This window comes from Brachyhypopomus gauderio, unplaced genomic scaffold (assembly GCF_052324685.1).
Source record: "Brachyhypopomus gauderio isolate BG-103 unplaced genomic scaffold, BGAUD_0.2 sc143, whole genome shotgun sequence".
NCBI classification, from domain to species: Eukaryota; Metazoa; Chordata; class Actinopteri; order Gymnotiformes; family Hypopomidae; genus Brachyhypopomus; species Brachyhypopomus gauderio.
This window is the reverse complement of record NW_027506964.1, coordinates 371,041-392,580: the sequence shown is the minus strand read 5'-3', so window position 1 is coordinate 392,580 and position 21,540 is coordinate 371,041. Positions and strand designations below refer to the sequence as shown.

Below are 21,540 nucleotides of genomic sequence, written 5' to 3'. Positions count from 1 at the left end.
TGTTCGTAGCGCTAAGTACTTCGTAACCTCGTATGAAACGTACGAGGTTAAGAAGTACTTAGCGCTACAAACGTTTTGGGAAACCCACCCCAGGTCGGTTAGTTAGTTAGCGCGAATCCACATATTTTAGCTTAGTTAACACAAATCCACGTATTTTAGCTAGTACAAATCCACATATGATCGCCAAAGAGCGAGCTAATATGTTCTATTTCTTGGCAGTGTTAGCTATGTTCATTATGTCTGAATAAAACCAGTAAATGGAGGTAACTTTAAGTACAATGTTTAACGTGTAAGTAAATACACTACAAATGGATCCTTATCTGTGATCTGTAGCTGGTGAGCAAAACTGACTGAACATGTCTTATGGTTATTACAAACATGCCTATTATGTAATGTGTCTTGCAATAGCAAAAATAATATTATGAACAACAGGTGATGGACGTGGACGTGGGAGAAAGCCTGGGCTTAAATGGCAGGTGAAGCTTTTCTTGTTAGAGGATCCTAACCAAACCACTATACCCAGTTCACAGGATTCAGAGGAACTTGAGAAATCTGGTTTAGGTATGGTGATTTTTGTTTTCTTTTTTATTGTCATCAGCAATATTTTTTGATACACTGGTACTTGGGAATACCACTATGATTTGCTACAATCATTCATTCTGCTTTACATTACAGTTAACATAATAGTAGAAGGAGTATACAATAATATAAGGAGTAGAAGCTGTAATTGATTACATGAAAGTGTAAAGGCATTTAGACTTTTGTGTTGCTCATGTTGTAACATTTCCCTTTACTAATCCTGTAATATTTTTACAGGAAGCGGGAACAGTGACTTAGGTCATGAGCATAAGACCGTTGATTTGTCATGGTCCTTGGCAGAACTCAATACATTCATCTGCCAAAGCTTTGAGAGCGTAAGCCTAAATGTGACCGGCTTTCGTCTTGCCAGAGCTACAAAAGCAAAGAAACTGCTAGTTGTCCAGGCCAACTCCGTCAAAGACTTGAAGCGACAAATTGGAAGAAGCAGACTTTATATACTGCCCAATTCAAACTTATCGCTATCCAGACAGGTGAGTTCTGATTGATTACATTGCATCTTTTATTAAAGTGAACTTTTAATATGCAAAACTGTTATTCAGCAGCTTCGTATTAACATGTGTCAGTGATCTGTTTTATTTTGCATGAGCAACTTGATTATGAAAATACTGAAAATGTTCATGCAGGATGGAGAATCCTTGAATGAGAGTAGTGAAGGAAGATCAAGTGTTAGTTCTGCAGCCGTGGTAAGATGCAGTCCAGTTCTTTCACAGCTATGCCTGGTAGAAGCTGTCAAGTACTAATATTTATTGAAGGGAACTTATTGGGAAATATTCCATAGATTAGGAATATTAGGATAAGGGTAGTTCTCAGTCAACTAATAAGTAGTGGTATAATTTGTAGTTGTTTAACCTAATTACCGGTATGTTAAAATTTGATTTCTTAATTCCTTTATGAGGTAAATATCTAGGCATGAAACATTATTGAAATAATTCTTACAGGTCTCTCTCAATGTGCATTCTGAAATGGTTAGAAGTGCAGTGACATCAGTAGAGAGTAATATTGTTGACCTGACAGATGAGGTGGTAAGCTACATCTATGAACACATTATATTGACATTTTATAAATAATGTAAATCTGTAGAAAAATGTATATTTAACAGTGCTGTTTGATGTAGGATGGAAATAGAGGCTACATATATGTAAATGCAGGCACTCCTGAGGTAATTACACATTTGCTTGAAAAGTTTCATGCATTTTCTTTTTATAAATATTTAAATTATTTTTTTACATTTTTTGTTTGTTTGTTCACCATCCGTTGATTCAGGTGTTCTACAGAACAAATCAGCCAGTTGAAGGAGAAACAACTACTCAGAACCGGTATTGCTCATGTTCAGATTGCAGTGTTTTTTTACTTCTATTACATTCCTATTACTAGTTAAATTTAGTTGATTGTAAGAATCTTTTGATGTTACTTTAACCTATATTGTTTTTCATCAAAGAGTGTGGGCATTTCAATTTTTTTTGTACCCATCTCAACAGGACTGGCCAGTCTTTGCTTTCTGAGAGTACACTGGAAGTGACACTTGTGCATTATCCAGTGGCAAGCTCTCCTGTGAGTCCCAGTTATGAGAGTATTTAGACACATTGATACCCATGTTTATTACTTTGTTAGTAAATATGCAGCAGGTCTGCTTTGTGTTTATAATGCAGACTCCTTGGTTATGTCAAAACCTTTTCAAGCAGATACACGGGAGCTTTCCAGCAACTGTAGGAGTGTCCCACAGTCAGTTCACAGCAATCAGGTTCTCAAACATTTATAACCCTGAGACCGTTTTACTCACTTCCATTGGAGCTATAAAGGCTATCATTGTTCTTTGTGAACTGACACTAAAACATTGAAATTCCATATAATTGAAAGAGCACTAGGTGTAGTGTTATAACATTCCCACTAAATATCAGTAACTTAATTTCACCTATCTGTGTTTAGAGAGCTCACTGTTTCTAAAGAATTTGGAGAATAGTGGTCATTCACAGATCAGTGTGAGATTTGTCTTCAGCTTATACAAAAGTCCATGTCTTGCTGAATCAAAGTTTAAATGTTTCTGCAAAACTGAAGGTAATGTTTTTTGACGCACCATGTGTGTAAATGGATGTAGAGCTACATATAGCAACATGGATATTTGTTTTGTTTCTTTTTTGTACATGCAGTGAGATATTACAAGACAGTGAACCTGATGAGGACACCCAAATGCTGTCGTCTCCAAAACGTCCATATAGTCCATCTAACGTGAGTTGAAAAATGTCGCTGTATCCACAGTGCATGATTGCATGCTAGAAGAAGTTAAACTGAAATTTAAGGTTGCTTCTGTTATGGTTATTTTTTCTTGTTTAAAGGAAGTGGAAAACCTTGCTGATATCATTGGAGAATTCAGGAAGGAAAACATCAGTGAGCATTCTACACTGATAGTTGTGGCAAGAAGGAGGCGAATTCTACACAGTGCCATCACAGCTCTGAACAAGGGCTATTTTGATTGGCACAAATGTCCACGGATTGAATTTGTGGGTGAGATGGCTGATGATTTTGGAGGGCCCACAAGAGAATTCTTCAGGTTGGAGTTACATTACCATTAATTAAGTCTTCTTTTTGTTTTGCACGCGTCATACTGGAAAACTATCATTTAAAAAAGTTATGAATTATCATTTTTAACCATCTAATGTACAGTGACCACCTTTTCATTTATTTCATTCACGGTTATAGTGGCATTAGGAACAAGCAGATAATTTTTCTGGACATATTGCTGAGAAGATTAGATGGAAATGATATCATATGCAAACCCATATGAGCTTGAGAAAAGCTCTGATGTATAAAGTGGGGTTAAAAATAAATTAAAAGATGTAAAAAAAAAAACAAAGCAACCACCAAAATTGCCCCATCAGAAGGGCAATTGGAAGGTTAAACTCTGACCTTTGCCAAAATGAATGCACTTTACGTGCAAGTGTAAGGAAGAAATACATGCAAAACCAGAGAAACTGGTGAATTAGCAATGGTTTATTTTATCATTGTGGAGCATCAGTAGTATTTTAAGCATGCCCTCCTAAATGGTGGGGCCAATATTTAGGACCATTAGATAGAAATAATATTCTTTGCCATTTTCTTATTGTTTTACTGGAGATGACCCAGTTGTATGTTTTATTGAGTTAATTTTATGCTGTATTTGAAAAAAATTTTATGCTGTAATTTCCTCTTGTTTCTTGGTAGGCTTTTAATGAAGGACGTGCAGTCTACTTTGGGCATTTTCGAGGGACAGCCAGGCAACCTTTTTTTTTCTTATGATCAGGCAGCCCTAGAAAAGGGAAAGTATTATACTGGTGGGAAGTTGATTGCCTGGTCCCTGTTGCATGGGGGACCAAGCATTAAGGCATTACATCCCAGCCTTTATCAGTTAATGTGTGGTCAGGCTCCAGATCTTGAAGGATTTGATATTGCCAGCTTGCCAGACAAGTCTGTGCAGGACAAGCTTCAACAGGTATTCTGACACTATGCAGTTTTTTTTTTTTTTTTTTGCTTTGTTGTAATTTTTTTAAAGAGGAGATTTTTAACATGTTTTAACAGGGGGGAAAAATAACTATTACTTTAAATATTACTAATTGTTATTCTCATCAAAATATTACAGTATATAGAAATGTAAAGATATAGACAGGAGTTTGTTTCTCTTGTTTGTCTTGTGTTGTCTTCTTAGATTGAAAAATGTAAAACTGAGGAGGACTGGAAAGATCTGCAGGAGAGTCTGGGTGATTGGATTGCAGACTGTGGAGTGCCAGGGGTATATGAAGCCAAGGTTCTTAATATTCCACAGATCATCTCACAAATTGTGAAACATTTCATCTTTCACAGGTATTATTCCTAGAGCTGTCCCGGATTCAATGTGTTGTGTCTTCTATTTCTATATAATCTGTGCTTTAATAGTAAATAAGATTTGTTGCCTAACATCATTGCTTATTGATAACAATGGACAGATCCTTACTAACTGGTGACATCCTTCCATCCAATTATCACTATGCATGATTTTATTTTAATCATTTATTTCATTTATGTTTCAGAACTGCAAACATGGTGGAGCAGTTTAAACAAGGGATCAACTCTTGTGGTAAACTTTGGGAAACTGTGGAGAGATACTGGAAAGCATTTCAGTGCCTGTTTACACATACAGAGGAACAACTGACAAGAGCAGCCTTCCGATGTCTTTTTGATATCTTTTGGAGTGATGAGGGGGCAAACAACAAGGAAGCGGAAGAGGACACTATATTTGCATGGGAGTGTCTTCTCAACAGTGTGCAAGGTCAAAATCCATTGTCACACAATTGTCATTATGAAATTGATTATGCAGTTAGGTACTTTGTCTTAACCTGTAACGTTAATATAATAGATGTGTACTGCTATGTTAAAAAAATAAAAATCAACATGAATCTTATTGTGGAGCCACCTTTAAAATACAGTGCTTACGCCATTAAATTTGAGTCATGGCATTAAAAACATATTCCTGTTTTGGCGTTTATGCAATTGTGTGTCTGTATTTTAACAGAAAAAGAAACTCCCTTCACCTTTGAGGACCTATTGGTGTTTGTCACGGGAGCAGATGCAGTACCACCTCTTGGTTTTCCGCAGCGACTTCAAATCCAGTTTTATGACCAGGAGGAAAGAGGAAGTCGTTTTCCTTATGCTTCAACTTGCTCTATGACACTGTTCCTTCCCCGTGGTGTACAGAATGAAGGGGAGCTACTTGATCTGATGACCAATGCTGTACTTGGATCATTTGGATTTGGAAAGGTTTAGATTATATCTCAAACATGCTTCAGCCGGCTAGAAAAAGAGAGACTGAAATATTTCCATATCAAGTTTCACAGAAATTTCATGTTTGCCATTTTGCAAAAAAAAAAAAAAGTGCTGTCTAAGGATTCAGTATTGAGCCTGTTTTAGATATTTAGGCATTGAATTACTGACACAAGTTGTTGAGATAAAGAATATTGGTCTTTTTTTCTTTTATTTTTCACATTTTTTTTGACATTTGTTTAGCTTTGGAAGAGTTTCTGTATTGGCATTACAGTTTTACATTTTTGTCACAATGTACATGTCAGAAGAACAAGAGTTAAGTAAATCTTTATTGTAATTAACATGGCTTCTCTATGTAGTATGATTGAGTTTTCCATTTTTCTTCAATCTGCTTATTGTTCGCTTCCCAACCAGGACTACACATTGTTGCTGTATATACAATATTCTTGTATATGTATAAAAAATGTATATTTTTTATACAGTCTTCACATTCTTCAATCAAACTTTTAGTTAAGAGGTCAGAAAGCATTAGGCTGAAAGCATAGTGGTGATCTCTCTACAGCAAGTTACGTATTTGTCTTTTAGGTCTGTAATTCCTGTGAGAACATCCTGAAGAGTCCGTTGTTGTTCTTGATTAAGACCGATGTGTGGTCGACTCACTACTACTGCCTGGTCAAAGACTTCCTCTTCGGCTTCTAACTGCTCCAGCTGCACACCATGATGTGCCAACAGTATTTCCAAGCTGTCCTCACTGTAAGGATTCTCACCAAAGACATTGTTGATTGCAGTGCTGTCTGCTTGCTGGCTGCCAATCATGCCCTCCAGCCACATTTGGTTAGGGGTGTGAGAATGTTCACTGCGCATGCTGTGGTTGTTCCATGCCTTCCTGAAAGTTTCCAATCTCTCTGTAATTTCTGGAAGATACACTGTTTGGAGTGAGTATTTATGTATTTCATTGTCTGGTTCCAAAAGGCCTTCATCTTCATAAGAGTAAAACAAGTTGTAATAGTAATGGATGACTTGTGTGAACACATCCCTCCAGAGGCGTTCAATTCGCTGATTGTGAACTGATAGCCCAGTAATGTGGCTCCCTCGTCCTTCCCCATTCAAAAGGTTCATTAACAGTGCTACCATTGTATTTTCACCCCCGTGGTCTGATCTGACCCTTGATGGAAGTCCATACCGGCAACTTGCCCTTACAAAGTGAGCTAGAACTGTCAGGGCAGTGTTGTCAGTACTGGCATTCAGGTAGGTGATGACTCGTGAATATCCATCTATACCACCATGTATCACAATACCCCAGCTGTAAAAAAAAAAGACAGGACCATTTTAATACTAACTCAGATTTATTGTTGGGTTATCAGATGATTAAACCAAATTAATTACTCAGTTATATAAAATTTTACCGTATGAGGCGCATGTATCCATCAATGTGCCATAGACTGTTGGGAAATGGTACATGATAAGTGCGCCTTGCAATAACGTTGCTCCACCTTTGTGCGGCTGCTGCTGGATCAATTCTGTTCAGTGTCTCCCGCACTCGATGTCGAGGTACATGTATACTCGCAGCAGAAAGATAGCCCCTCATCATCTACCAAGACGGTTCTCATTAGATCACAGACAAACATTGACTCATCTGGGGTCGGCAACCTATGGCACGCGTGCCACCGTTGGCACGCCGAGGCATAGTCACTGGCATGCGACACGCTGGACCAGCATCAGCAAAAATATATATAAATGAATATAAATTATTATATTAATGGATTATACTTTCGCGAGTGACAGTAGCGCGTGACTCTGCACAACTCGCGCGAACCTGCGCGAGCGGCGGAGGTGTTTATACTTGGCAATCGATCGCGATATAATACTTAATTTGTGTCCATTTACAATTTAAACTCACCGTCATAGTGGCACACTCATTGACTAGACATGTTAAAGTTGGCACTCCATGTTTCAAAGGTTGCCGACCCCTGGTCTAATAGCTCAGTTCCAAAAAAGTACAGCCTACCTCACAACCTGCCCTTGGATGTTGCTGATGGAGCATTCGTACATGCTGTTCAAGATCATTGTCACTGATGGGAGTAAATCTTTGCCTTATCGAAATGCCCAAAGATCTGAGTTTTCTGTAAATGAAAGACGATGAGCAGCCAAGAAGCCGTGCCATTGCTTTTGCTCTAAATCCTTGGTTGAATAAGAGTTCCAGCTGTTCTCTTGACACATCAATTCTGGGTCTACCCCGGGAGCCTGGAATAGCCAGTGCAAACAACACTGAACAAATGGAATGTGCAAAACATAATTACAGAACTAGCTTATAGTTCAAAGATTAAATTTAAACTTAATATTGTAGGCCTACATTGTGCTTAAATGCTGCTTACCAGTGCTGCTACGCTGTGCAGAGTACGAAGCAGTTGGCACATCAGCAGTTATGGAAGACTGTAATGTAGTCAGACTCTCAAACAATTCTGCAAACGTTTCCCCACTCAAATGATTTTCAATACGACGTAGATTAGCAATGAGAGAATCAATAATGGCAACATCGCGCAAGCCTCCATTACTGCCTTGCTGGACGTTTCTATGAATAAGTCTGACTCTCCTCATAATACGTGACAGAACCAAGTCGGCCATTGGCAGAGTTTAACATTAGCCCACACTTAAACTGTGAAGTATGAAGCTATAAAAAATAAGCACTGTGCAAGCTGTATAAAAAAAAGAAAGACAATACATGTGGTCTCTTTAAGAAGAGCGCAATGTAAATTAGCTCCGCCTTTGTATCCGCATGCAAATCAAGCTAATTTACATTAGAACATGTAATAATTAAATTTTTACTAGTAGAAATTCAATTTTCACATGTAAAAATTGAATTTTTACTAGTAAGAATAAAATTTTTACTAGTAAGAATTCTATTCTTGATATCAAAAATATAATTTGTACATGTAATAATTAAATTCTTACTAGTAGAAATTAAATTTTTACTAGTAGAAATTAAATTTTTACTAGTGAAAAATGAATTCTTACGTGAATTAATTTAATTTATGATATCAATAATTAAATTTGTACTAGTGGAAATTGTATTTCCACATGTATTAATTTAATTCCCGATATCAAGAAAAAAGGAATAAAAGCTAAAACGGCTTGCCATAATTTTGCCTAGTTAAAATATAATTAGAGATATCTTAAATTAAATATACAGATATCTGTAATGTAGTTACAGATATCTGGAATGTAAGTGGGGTGAAGCCCATTTTATGATAAAACGGCCTGCCATAGTCTGCCCGCTGCTTGCACTACAGGGGTTTTTTCCCCGTCGTGTTCGCAAAACCGGGCAGACACACAGCGCTCAGATGGAGTCTCGTCGCGAAAGCCAGTAGAAAGAGACTGCACTTTCTTTGGTCGGCGACGAGACTTCCTTGTACCCGCAGCGCCAGGGGTATTCCTGTCTCTGGTTTGTTCGCACTGAAATACCGGAGAGTCTAACCGGATTAAACCAGCCGACATCCATTCACAGTGTTTGAACTCACCAGAGTCTCGCTCTCTCGCTGTGTCCTTGATAGGTCTGGTATTATGTAACGAGGCTCGCGCCCCGGAGCGAGGAGACGGACACAATCGATGAGAAGAGCGAGATTTATTGAAGGGAATACCAGAATCGTCGTCGCTGAGCCAGGCAGGGTCAATAACGGGAGGGCAGTCCGAATAACAGGCGAACACGGGCATAACGATGACAGGGGAACACGAGAACAGACAATGAATCAAAAACAAGAACACACTAAGGCCAGGTATAAGAGTGGAAAACCGCTTTTCACACCACCAGAGGGCACTACGAGTACACGGTAATGCCTTACGGTTTAAGCGTAGCCCCTTCAGTCTTTCAAGCCTTCATCAATGATGTGTTGCGAGCGTTCCTAGGAAAATGTGTTATCGCTTACATTGATGACATCTTGATATACTTCCCAGACATGAAGACACACATTGAACACGTGCGCCAGGTACTACGTACCCTACTACAGAATAAACTATATGTCAAACTAGAAGAGTGTTTGTTTCACCAGTCGTCAGTGTCATTCCTAGGCTACGAAATCAGCTCAGGGGGCGTGACCATGGACGACACCAAGATCCGGGCTGTCCTTCAATGGCCCATACCACGTACGGTACGTCAATTACAAAGTTTTCTAGGGTTCGCAAACTTTTACCGACGTTTCATTCGCAGCTACAGCTCCGTTGCAGCACCCCTCACTGCTCTGTTGAAAGGAAAGCCCAAGCAGCTCCAGTGGACCGCGGAGGCAGAACAAGCCTATGGGAACCTCAAACGTGCTTTCACTAGCTCACCTGTGCTGAAGCATCCTGACCCGAGAGGTAAAACCTCTCTACATGTGCACAGGTATGTCGCCTCGTGTTCAACGTGTTCACAGTGTACGAACCTGGACTGCCCCCGACCTCTCTTTGGATCTCCCTGTTATCATTAAACCATTATATATTGAAAGTCTGCAAGCGTCTGAGTTGCGTCATGTTTCCAGCATCACACTTGGCATCTATAAACTACTGAAATTCAGCCTTTATTTAAAATAAATTCAAACTGATCTCGCATTTAATTCATTTTGGTGTTGACACACTATGGTTGTGACACACCAGCTATTATCAAATAAGTATGAAGTGAAAAGAATATTGAAAACTTATCAGAGCTACAGTGGTCTTGTGGCATGTGGAAGAAACAGGAAGTGCTAAAGGGGTCCGTAGTGTGTGAGCTGACCACAATAACTCCTGATTATTTTTATTTTAAAAAATGTCTGACGGTGTTGACAAAAAAACCCGGACACAATTTCAATCAAATTAAAAGTATATTAAAGTATGTTTTAAATGGTATATTTTTATATTCGTTAAATTATTGACTTAATTGGATGATGATGGTATTTATGATGTTTAATTTTATATTACTTTTAATTATGTTTCACTTTGTGACGCGGGAGGCAGCAGACGGACGAGACACAGAATCCTTCAGTTTACTCACGGTCACTTTATTAAGTGCACAGGTATTGCGCAATAGCGCACGAGTAACACAGACGACGCTCACAACGTGCAGACTTAGACAACGACGAGCACAGGACACTGCGCGAGCGCACATTAAATAGACAAACCACATTAGCCCCACGTGATCACGAGACGATTCACAGGTGAGACTTAATCACACGACATAACCCCCAACCACGAATATCCACTGACGCAGACAAAGCACGTGGACAACGTTGACACACGCCCAAAAGGGAGGGGCCGGGGTCCTCAACGTGACAGACGCCCCCTCCAAGGGCACTACCCGTCCCGGGGTGCCAACAGGACCGAGTGCCCCGAACCCACGACGATGGGCGGATCCGACGCGCTCAGTCCTGCGTCTGGGAGGTGACTGCCCTTGGTGAAGCGTCCGTTACGAATCGCCTAGCACACCCTCCCTGGGAAGACGGGGGAAAAGACGTTAGACACACTGAACGGGACAGAAACAAACACACAGACTGGCATATTCACACAAAGAGGCACAAACGGGAACAGGGGGTTTGGCAAACACACGGGAAGACTGACGAACACTGGCACAGAAAAACACATAACAGGCGCCAGGCTGCGCGCCAGGAGTAGAGATAAGAGGGGAGAGAGATCGGGAGCTGCAGTGGTCGGTCCTCCGCCAGGCTTCGCTGCGAAGCCTCCGCTGGGAGCAGCGCGGCTGGCGGACGCGCCTGGTGCACCGCGCCTGGTGCACCGCGGCTGGCGGACGCCCCGTGCGGGCCGGTTAGGGTTTCCTCGTCAATGTCCATGTCTTCCTCCTTCACCCGGCTCCACTCCATGGACTGCTCCGGGCTGCCACCCCGGGAGTAGTCCATTCTGCTCTCGCCGGAGCGATCGGAGGGTGGACGGCTCTCCGCACTCCCCTTAACGGTCCCAACGGATCTCTCCGAGGACGGCGGACTGTCCTCCTCCTCCTCCGTATAGGAGTCGTCCTCCGACTCACTGTAGTCAGCGGTGGGTGTGGAGCACCCCAACGGAGGGTAGTCCTCCTCCTCCTCCTCCCTGCCCTCCTCTACGGTAGGAGAGGAACCCACGGGCGGAGGGAGGTAGTCGTCTTCCTCCGACTCCTCCCCCTCCTCCTCGCCGTGGTCGACGGGGGAAGCCTCGCTCACCGACAGGGGGTAGGCTTCCTCCCCCTCCTAGATGGTGGAGGCGTCGCACAACGAGGGAGGGTAGCCTTCCTCGTCGTCCTCCTGCTCCTCTTCCTCGGAGTCCTCGACCCCGAACTCGCTCTTGGGAGTCCCCTCCGTCCCGCAGAGCGCGAAGGAGCCTACCCGCAGGGGTGATGGATCCCTAGAGGGATAGGGGCGGTACTTCTCCCACAGCCTTACCGCCTCTTGGCGGAGCCTCTCCACCGCCTCGGGGTCGTGGTGCTCCCGCGCCTGACGCAGCAAGGACGTGCAGATCGGGTCCTGCTCCATTGTCGTAGCGGTTCCGTAGCGCAGGGGGAAGTTCCTCTCCTCTCCCTCCTCCTCCTGTTCGTGGTCGCCCTTCCGCTGGGGCGGAAGTGCCCGGGAAGGAGAGGGGTGCCTCTCGACCCATACCCGCGCGGCTGTCCAGCGGTACTCTTCCGCCAGCTCGGGTATGGCCGTCTCCCGAGCCGCACACAACAGGTACGCACACTCCGGGTCCTGCATTAGCAGCTCCAGAGTCGGCGTGGAGCCGCGACGCGGGGGGGAGAAAGACGGGTGGTGATGCCGCTTACCCGGCTTCTTGCCCTTCTTGGGCTTTGGCTTGTAGCCTGGCATGTCTTGGTGTCTCTTGACGGCTCGTCGTTCTGTGACGCGGGAGGCAGCAGACGGACGAGACACAGAATCCTTCAGTTTACTCACGGTCACTTTATTAAGTGCACAGGTATTGCGCAATAGCGCACGAGTAACACAGACGACGCTCACAACGTGCAGACTTAGACAACGACGAGCACAGGACACTGCGCGAGCGCACATTAAATAGACAAACCACATTAGCCCCACGTGATCACGAGACGATTCACAGGTGAGACTTAATCACACGACATAACCCCCAACCATGAATATCCACTGACGCAGACAAAGCACGTGGACAACGTTTACACACGCCCAAAAGGGAGGGGCCGGGGTCCTCAACGTGACACACTTATTGTAATATTATGAGACCTGCTTCAGGACAAGGGTTTTTTAGGTGCTAGTAGCATATTATTGCATTTAAAATGAAAAAATATTTATACAACTACATGAAATCATATGTTGCTGTGCCAACATTGCCCTGGTTTGTCTTGTAACCCCGAATCCGAGTTTTATCTGGCGGACGTGTTTTGTCCCTCATCTCAAGAATCACATATATATATATATATATATATATATATATATATATATAATATCTGTATGTGTGTGTGTATATATACTGTGTATATATATGTGTATGTGTGTGTGTGTATACTGTATATGAATCTATGCATGGCACGTAGTGTATATGATGGCGTTTATTGTCATATGGACAATATTAATTCCAGCAATAATATGATTACAAAGCCACATAGTGGCTTTTAAATAGTCCACCATAAGACCACCAAACAAGTTGTTTTACGCAAAGTGCATCCTAAAGAACAACCTACAACTCTAACGTGGGTATTTCTTCCTCTTACCTATTTGTGGTGGTTAGTTTTAATCTAAGAATTTCAATAGCTTTAAAAAAAACGCAGTGCGCAGTGCTCTGGAACCTTTAAGACCGCCACTTGCGTCCGTGTTAACCGTGTTAAGGTAATTTGTACATGGTGCCTTAGACGTTGCAGAGGCGACAGCAGTACATTTTAAATAACATGTTATCTACAATTTAAACTGCTGTATGTTTTCGTAGTCCGGCCTGGATTTTCTGGGAGAGGTTGTTTTTTTTCTGATCTCCGCTGCATACCGTCAGCCCACCCAGTCCGCAGCCCGGTCCAACTTGTTCATGTGTTTACAGGCTCAGTCCGCGGCCGCGCTGAGCAGGTTAGTCTGACTGGAGTGGGGGAGGTAATAGACACCGTTAAACAGCAGCGTGACTACGGGCCGGGGCCGCAGTGCGCGGCAGTGGCTCCTCCACGGGCTGAGTTAAACCACCGGGGGCCAGCGGCCCGGCGGCCCACCGGCCCACTAACCCATCGGCCCACCGGGGAAATCCCCGGTAGCAATGTATGCCAGTCCGCCCCTGCTACTGTCCTATAGATCTTTCCTTTCATTCTAGCCGACACCCATCTATCACAGATCACCCCAGACACTTTATGCCATCCACACCACCCTGCCTGCACTCTCTTCTTTACCTCTCTTTCACTTCCTCCATTACTCTGTACCCTCGACCCTAAGTAGGTAAACTCGTCAACCTTCACCAAATCAACTCCTTGTAACTGGACATGTCCACCGTCTGCTCTCTCATTCACACACATGTACTCTGTTTTACTCCTGCTCACTTTCATTCCCCTGCTCTCCAAAGCATATCTCCATCTTTCCAAGCTCACCTCCACCTGCTCCCTACTCTCACTACAGATCACAATGTCATCAGCAAACATCATAGTCCAAGGGGACTCCTGCCTAACCTCGTCCGTCAGTCTGTCCATGACAATTGCGAACAGGAAGGGACTCAGGGCTGATCCCTGATGTAGTCGTACCCCAACTTTAAACCCGTCTGTCATTCCTACCACACATCTCACTGCTGTCACACTGTTGTCATACATATTCTGCACCATCCTCACATACTTTCTGCTCCTGACTTCCTCATACAATACCACAGTTCCTGTCTTAGTACTCTATCATAAGCTTTCTCTAAGTCAACAAACACACAATGTAACTCCTTCTGTCCTTCCCTATACTTCTCCATTAACACTCTCAAAGCAAACATAGCATCTGTGGTGCACTTAGCTGGCATGAAACCATACTGCTGCTCACATATCTCTACCTCTCCTCTAAGCCTAGCTTCCACTACTCTTTCACAGATTTTCAGGCTGTGACTGATCAACTTTATTCCCCAGTAATTACTACAGCTCTGAACGTCACCCTTATTCTTGAAAATCATTTCCATGCCTCCACTGGAATATCATCCGGTCCAACTGCCTTACCACACTTCATTCTCCGAATTGCAGCCCTTACTTCCTCCTTGCTCACCTGAGGCACTTCCTGATTCATAACCTCTACCTCATCTAACCTTCTTTCACTTTCATTCTCTTGATTCATCAGTTCCTCAAAATACTCCTTCCACCTTCCCAAGACACTCTCCTCACCAGACAACACGTTTCCATCTTTATCCTTTATCATCCTAACCTGCTGCACATCCTGCCCATCACGGTTTCTCTGTCTGGCCAATCTGTACAGATCCTTTTCCCCTTCCTTAGTGTTCAACTTCTCATACAGCTTGCTATATGCCTTCTCTTTAGCGTCTGCCACTGCTCTCTTTGCCTTACGACACATCTCCTTGTACCTCTGTCTACTTTCTTCATCTCGCTGAAAATCCCAATTCTTTTTAGCCAACCGCTTTCCTCTCAAACTTTCCTGAACTTCCTCATTCCACCACCACGACTTCTTGTCTATCTTCTTCTCTGTCCTGAGGTCACACCAAGTACCTTCCTAGCCACATCCCTCACTGCATTTGAAGTCTCATCCCAGGTATCCAGAACACCACCACCATTACCCAGTACCTGCCTCACCTCATCCCTGAATTTTACACCACAGTCCTCATCCTTTAACTTCCACCACCTGATCTTAGATTCCTCTCTCACTCTCTTCCTCTTCTTCACCTTCAAAACCATCCTACATATCACCATCCTATGCTGTTTTGCTACACTTTCCCCTGTTAACACCTTGCAATCACTAACTCTCTTTCAGGTTTCATCTCCTACTGAGGATATAGTCGACCTGTGTGCATCTTCCCCCACTCTTATACGTTAGTCAAAGTCAAAGTTATTTATATAGCGCTTTTCACAACACACGTTGTCACAAAGCAGCTTTACAATCGTATGGGTCCAGATCCCTAATGAGCAAGCCAAAGGCGACAGTGGCGAGGAAAAACTCACTATAGGGTGGGGATTAGGAAGAAACCTTGGGAGGACCAAGACTCAAAAGGGAACCCATCCTCCATTGGGCGGCCCGTTAACACAAGTCCGTGGTCGCAGGGTGGTTCCACAGTTCCACAGCAACAATCAAGGTTCCTGTTCCCCGGCCAAGCAGCCTCAGTCCCCTCAGTGCAGGCGGTGGGCCTCAGGCGGGCCAGCATCAGCACGACCCCTCGTGGCAACGGCTCATCCAACCCCGGCATCAGCGCATCCACCGGCAGCCAGACCATCCCCCAGGTGCCTGCAGGTGCCTGTATCCAATCGTCTTGGGTGGAGGCATGCAAAAAGACAATACAGACTGAGTGGACATCAATTTAAACCACCATTGATTTAAATGTACATAGCTCACGTGCCAGTGATGAGCATGTGGCTCTGGCAGGCTAATCTATAGCAGCATAACTAAAGGGAGGGGTTCGGAGGTGACCACAGTCATGAGAGCTCACTGAGACATTGCTTTCCAGTCAAGTCATAGTCACAAATAGAGTGATGCCAAGACACAGCTGGATGACAGCATCAACATCTCAGATCACCAGAAATCTCAACGTCTGGGGCCCCCCGAGTCCCTACACCACAGGTGTCAAACTCAAGGCCCGCGGGCCACATTTGGCCCAAAAAAAATAAGGAAGGACAAATGGTGAAAAAATAAAAAGAAGTAAAAATGAGCAAAAACTACATTTCCCACAGTTATGTTACCCGCGAAATGACGGCATCTCAACACTGCAGTGTTTCGATGCAAATTTCGCAATAAGTGTAATTGGGAAATACAAATAATGATACCAAAATGTCCAGGAAGAGAAATATCAATGCAGATAGAAAGGTGTTTCAAGAAAGATGGGAACACGATGTTTGCGCTTCAAGGAGAAAAACGGGTATGAAGCGGTGGCGGTTGTCAAAGAGAACAATATACGTCGGTATTTTGTGACCAAACACGGAGCTAAGTATGCCAAAATTAGCCATCAAGAAAAATGACGAATTGTCAAAGAATTAAAAAGCAAACTGCGATCGCAACAGAATGTGTTCACAACCACAAACCAAACGGCAGTAAAAGCTGCTTTGTTGTGGCTAAAGAAATCGCCGCGCTTAAGTCTTTTTCAGAAGGGGCATTTTTGAAGCACAATCACAATAATTTGATATTTCAAGTTTTGAACAAAGTAAATGTGATATATTTGATCAATTTTTCTTTATTCACTTGGATAGTTTGATCGTTGATTGATGGAGTAATGTGGGTTTACAAATTTAAAGGATTTATGTTATAATACCAGTGTCACGTATGGCCTCGCCCCCTCCCTTAGCTGTCACTCCTGGTTCCCTCATGTCTGTGCTCCGTGCCCGTTCGTCCCGCCCTGCTCGTTTGTCTCCGTGATTCCCCGTTTGTTGCCACGCCCCTGTATCATCATCCACACCTGTTCCTTGTTTCGGTCCCCTGTTTATAATCCCCTGAGTCTCCCTTGTCCTTTGTCTGGTATTTTGACTGTTTCTATGTTTATCGTTACCTGGCCGTTATTTGTTTCTGTCGTTTGGTTTCCTGCCTGCTACTTGTGTTCCCCTGTTTTGTAATGCCTGTGTATGCATGTTTTACGGACTGCCCTCCCGTTATGGACCCGGACTGGCTAAGTGACGATGATTATGGTATGCCCTTGAATAAATCTCGCTCTTCTCAGTGACGATGAATATGGTATACCCTTGAATAAATCTCGCTCTTCTCAGTGACGATGAATATGGTATACCCTTGAATAAATCTCGCTCTTCTCAGTGACGATGAATATGGTATACCCTTGAATAAATCTCGCTCTTCTCAGTGACGATGAATATGGTATACCCTTGAATAAATCTCGCTCTTCTCAGTGACGATGACTATGGTATACCCTTGAATAAATCTCGCTCTTCTCAGTGACGATGAATATGGTATACCCTTGAATAAATCTCGCTCTTCTCAGCGATTGTGTCCGTCCTCTTGCTCCGCTGCGCGAGCAACGTTACAAAAAGCATCAAGCAAACATTTTTTTTACATTTACGCAAATATATCTGTAATATTTGTAACTTGAATAAGTAATAAATTCAGAAGTATTTAACATTAACACTAGAAGTCCCAGAGAAGGGTCTTTCAACACTTCTACCATCGGAACCCAGAGAAGGGTCGAGAGAACTGAAGGATTTTAGATAACACCCTATTATCAGCTGCGAGCAGGCACTTTTGTTCTGTAAATAAGGCCATTACTGGCGCACCACAGGAGGGGGCATGCTTCAGCTCACAACTAATTGTTGTTTTTCATTGAGTTTAGCCATTTAGTTAGTTCTATTCAGTTTATTGTATTTTATAATATAAAGGTTATATATATTGTATATAGTTTAGTTTTATCTGAGCAACAAAGCACAAACAATAAATTATTTTTTTATATTTTAAATAGAAAATTAGAAATTTTATAGCCAGGTACATGTGAGTAATGACCAGAAGCATTTGTGTCTAAGTCAGGAGGACTGAAATTTCAGCATGAGAAACATACAAAAGAACAACTGTTATGTTTCCATGCTTTTTTATGTTCCATGCTTTTTATTATTGCCATAAAATTATACAAAAAATACAAGGAATAAAACAATTCCACACATATTTACAATAGGCTGCAGTGCAGGGCTGTGTGTGTGTGTGTGTGTGTGTGTGTGTGTGTGTGTGTGTGTGTGTGTGTGTGTGTGTGTGTGAGTGGTATGTCCTTCTTGTGTGACTAGCACTTCAGCAGTCTGTCAGAACATGCCTGGCACTGCCAGGGTATCTCCCTGGTACATTTGCCACACGTGTATCTGTAGCAGTCGACACATCTCACATTTGCACAATTGTTCATGAGTGTTCTCATCAGAGCATTCACATACAACTATCTACCCAGTCTGCCAGTCCCTCATTTGGGGAGAAAGCTACAGTACTGTGGCTATTCCCACTTTAGTGACCCCATTTTGTTTCTCTTTCACTCAGACAATAAAATATTCCAATACAGTGAGGACATGCACCTAAGACAAAAATTTCAGACCCCTCCATGATTAAAAAATTGTCTGGGGCATAGCCACAATAGTGTAGCTTTCTCCCCAAATGAGGGAGTGGCAGACTGAGTGGATAATTGTATGTGAGTGCTCTGTTGAGAACATTTCAACTTTATTGTATATATTTCTAAACTTACATCATGTCCTCTGTAGCTGCTGCTCACAGCCAGGCCCTCTGACTGCCTCTCTCACCTTATGCATGTCCCCTGCACAACAATGCAGCTGGGGGATGGGCAGACACACTCAGGACCAGCTTACACACTTTTGCATGACCTTTTTTGAGGTGGATCAACACAATTAATTTGGTAATTTTTTTCAAAAATTGTTATTTTGAACCCACTTATCTTTTTTAGAAGAAAAACATTACTAACATTACTACATTTCTACCTGAGCCTGCCAAAAGCCAGTGCTGAGGTATTTTGGATCATGAGGCCATCCTTTGTTATGCAGCCACTTCTAGGTAGACGGGGGGATGGGTGATAGTGTGAGCTATGTTGATCCATTGACTCAGACGGAGAAGAAAATACCCTTTCAGAGAAATCTGAACTTTAGCTATTTTGACCAATAATCATGTCACCTTTTGCAGTGAGAAAAAAATCCAAAATTAGTACAAAGGAGGCAGACTTGAGATGTTTTGGAATTATAGTTCAAATAATGTCTGTGTCAGTTTTATAATAAAGAGAAAGATGACTGTAGCCACCTACATGTGGATGAAAATTCATGTCACCACACATTTCACTTACTCTGTTGACTGAGAAGCAAGGATAGCAAAGGTTTCCAGTACACAGCAGGCTTTGGACATGATCCTGGAGGGGCCGTGGGCGGGTGGGGTTCCCTGGTCTTTCTCTGCCTGCCTCTGGCCTCTGGGGCCTTGCTAATAAGTACATTCTGTACATTTATCCTATGTTGCATTTACATAAACACACACACTCACACACACATACATCAGTCATTTGTGCTGTATGTCTTACTTTCTGCTCTTCATTTAGTAGCAGCAGTTGGTGAATCATTTGAGCTGTTTTTTCTGCTCTTCTGTCTTTTCCCTTTTTACTTTCTCTCCCCCTCTTTTCTCTCCTGTCCTGTATGGTTCACCTAACTCCAATTGTTTTTATCACTATTGTACTGTATTATACAGAATTGTTTTCTTTTGATCCTTACATGAAAACAAAGTTGTCCTCCAAAGGTGAAAGGTTGGAGGTGGGCCAAAAAAAAAGTTTGAAAAGCCCATATGAAGCAATTTTCAAGACTAGGGTCACAAATGTCACACACAACACATTGTTAGTTTTCAGAGAGTAGTGAAAATCTGTAGTAGTGATATCTCTTTTGGTAAGATTTCCTAAATTTCCTATTTTTGTTTGCTGGTTATGGCTGTATTTGGAAGAGACACACTGCAAAATCTTGATCTTGATAAGTTAAAATTGCTCAATAATATTATTCTATTTCAAGTAGCTGAGGGTTTTTTGTATACATTTATGTAAAAACATTTTTACCTATTAGCAGTTTTTCAAAAGACAAAACTACTTAAAATAAGGTTAAAAATATCAGAGCCATTTTGATTAATCAATATGCCACCTATATGCCATTATAATTCAAATATTATGTTTGTGTCAATTTCACATTATTTCAACCTTTCACAAATCAAATCTCAAACATATGGTTCTGTAGATGAGGAGACTTCTTGCAAGAGATCTTGCACAGTCTCATATGGCAGCCAAGGAGGTGCAAGCTTTCAGCAGGAACCACCCATACCTGACACACGCCTCATTTACATAACACTGGAGGCAAGTTCAGCTCTTCTCCCCCCTGCTGATTCCTCAGGCAATGGGCACTTTTGCAAATGAATGGATGTTAATTGGAGCCACCAGAGGTGTCAGTTTGGACTAAGGTTCTTTGGACCCTCTTTTGGGACTTCAGGGGGGTGGTTGAAATTTCAGGGACTTCTAGTGTTAAGGAGTAGGTACATTTATAAGTTACATATGGCCCTCCGTGGGTAACGATTATGCTGATGTGGCCCGCGGTGAAAATGAGTTTGCACGCCGAGGCATAATCACTGGCACGCAACACGCTGGACCAGCATCAGCAAAAAAAATTATTAATAAAAAATCTCAGACAGAGAGCACGATCCTCCAATCGAAATCGCTCCTCAACACTCTGCACTCGGCTCCCGCCACAGACCTATGTTTAAATTTATAAACGGCCGCACGGCGCTGTGTGTGACTTAATCCCTGAGCCGCGTCAAGGCTGGATAATTTATTATGCATTATACTTTCGCGAGTGACCGTAGCGCGCGACTCCGCACACCTCGTGCGAACTCGCGTGAATGGTGGAGGCATTTATACTTTATACCGCATCACATTCTTTGCAGTGTTGTCCGAAACGATATGTGGCAGTATAAAGAAACACCCCTCAAAAACTGGGGAAGGAACATTTACCTGACGAAAATTAATGTTTCATGCATTGTGTTTCCGGTTTGAAAAGTGCTGGAATTTAGGCTAAAGTGAGGGCAGCCTCACTTTCTTAATCTATTCTTAATCAGAATGTAGACAGCATGACTGTCAGTATGCAACATGCAACACCCCCCCCCCCCCCCCTCAAATTTTATTTGTTGATGGTGGCACACTAATTGACTAGAAATGTTAAAGTTGGCACTCCATGTCTCAAAGGTTGCCGACCCTTCCTTATAGGATATCAGAAGAATTTTAAATTCAATGCGATATTTAATTGGATACCAGTGGAATGCCGCGAGAGTGGGACTAATATGATAGAATTTCCTAGCCTTAGTTAAAAAGTTGTAGCTTCTTTATGGACTGTTTAGAGCAGGGGTCGGCAACCTATGGCACAATCACTGGCACGCGACACGCTGGACCAGCATCAGCAAAAAAACCTGCACGAGCGGCGGAGGCGTTTATACTTGGCGATCGATCGTGATATAATACTTAATTTGTGTCCATTTACACCTCCCCTCCCCTAACAATTTATACTCACCATCCCCCGCTCGCTCCAATTTTATTTGTTGATAATGGTACACTAATTGA

General features: G+C 42.6%; 1 protein-coding gene and 1 long non-coding RNA gene across 3 annotated transcripts; one reads left to right on the top strand and one right to left on the bottom strand.

Annotated features, from left to right (window-relative positions):
* The first annotated feature begins 128 nt into the window (after positions 1–128).
* On the top strand, positions 129–5,510 carry LOC143500376 (G2/M phase-specific E3 ubiquitin-protein ligase-like). Of its 2 annotated transcripts, none has more exons than XM_076994496.1 (14): positions 129–561; positions 817–1,070; positions 1,224–1,283; positions 1,539–1,622; positions 1,715–1,759; positions 1,864–1,916; positions 2,079–2,151; positions 2,283–2,341; positions 2,748–2,826; positions 2,934–3,148; positions 3,799–4,066; positions 4,280–4,434; positions 4,641–4,879; positions 5,123–5,510. In XM_076994496.1, exons 4-14 carry the CDS (start codon positions 1,563–1,565, stop codon positions 5,371–5,373), a joined length of 1,497 nt encoding a protein of 498 aa, XP_076850611.1. In that variant the 5' UTR covers positions 129–561; positions 817–1,070; positions 1,224–1,283; positions 1,539–1,562; the 3' UTR covers positions 5,374–5,510. The 2 variants fall into 2 exon arrangements, with proteins under 2 accessions (XP_076850611.1, XP_076850610.1); XM_076994495.1 differs by having other exon boundaries at positions 2,280–2,341.
* A 106-nt stretch (positions 5,511–5,616) lies between these two features.
* LOC143500377 (uncharacterized) lies at positions 5,617–8,046 on the bottom strand. The gene is made up of 3 exons (XR_013126767.1): positions 7,379–8,046; positions 6,777–6,961; positions 5,617–6,673 (listed from the first exon to the last, which is right to left on the bottom strand). It is a non-coding gene; the product is annotated as an uncharacterized LOC143500377 (long non-coding RNA).
* Between the last annotated feature and the right edge of the window lie 13,494 nt (positions 8,047–21,540).

Bases quoted from the DNA above. Each gene is read 5' to 3' on its own strand.
- LOC143500376 (XM_076994495.1), top strand. From the start codon at position 1,563: ATGGTTAGAAGTGCAGTGACATCAGTAGAGAGTAATATTGTTGACCTG. The intron at 2,342-2,747 runs GTTCTCAAACAT...TTGTACATGCAG, and splicing joins AGTCAGTTCACAGCAATCAG to TGAGATATTACAAGACAGTG. The intron at 2,827-2,933 runs GTGAGTTGAAAA...TCTTGTTTAAAG, and splicing joins GTCCATATAGTCCATCTAAC to GAAGTGGAAAACCTTGCTGA.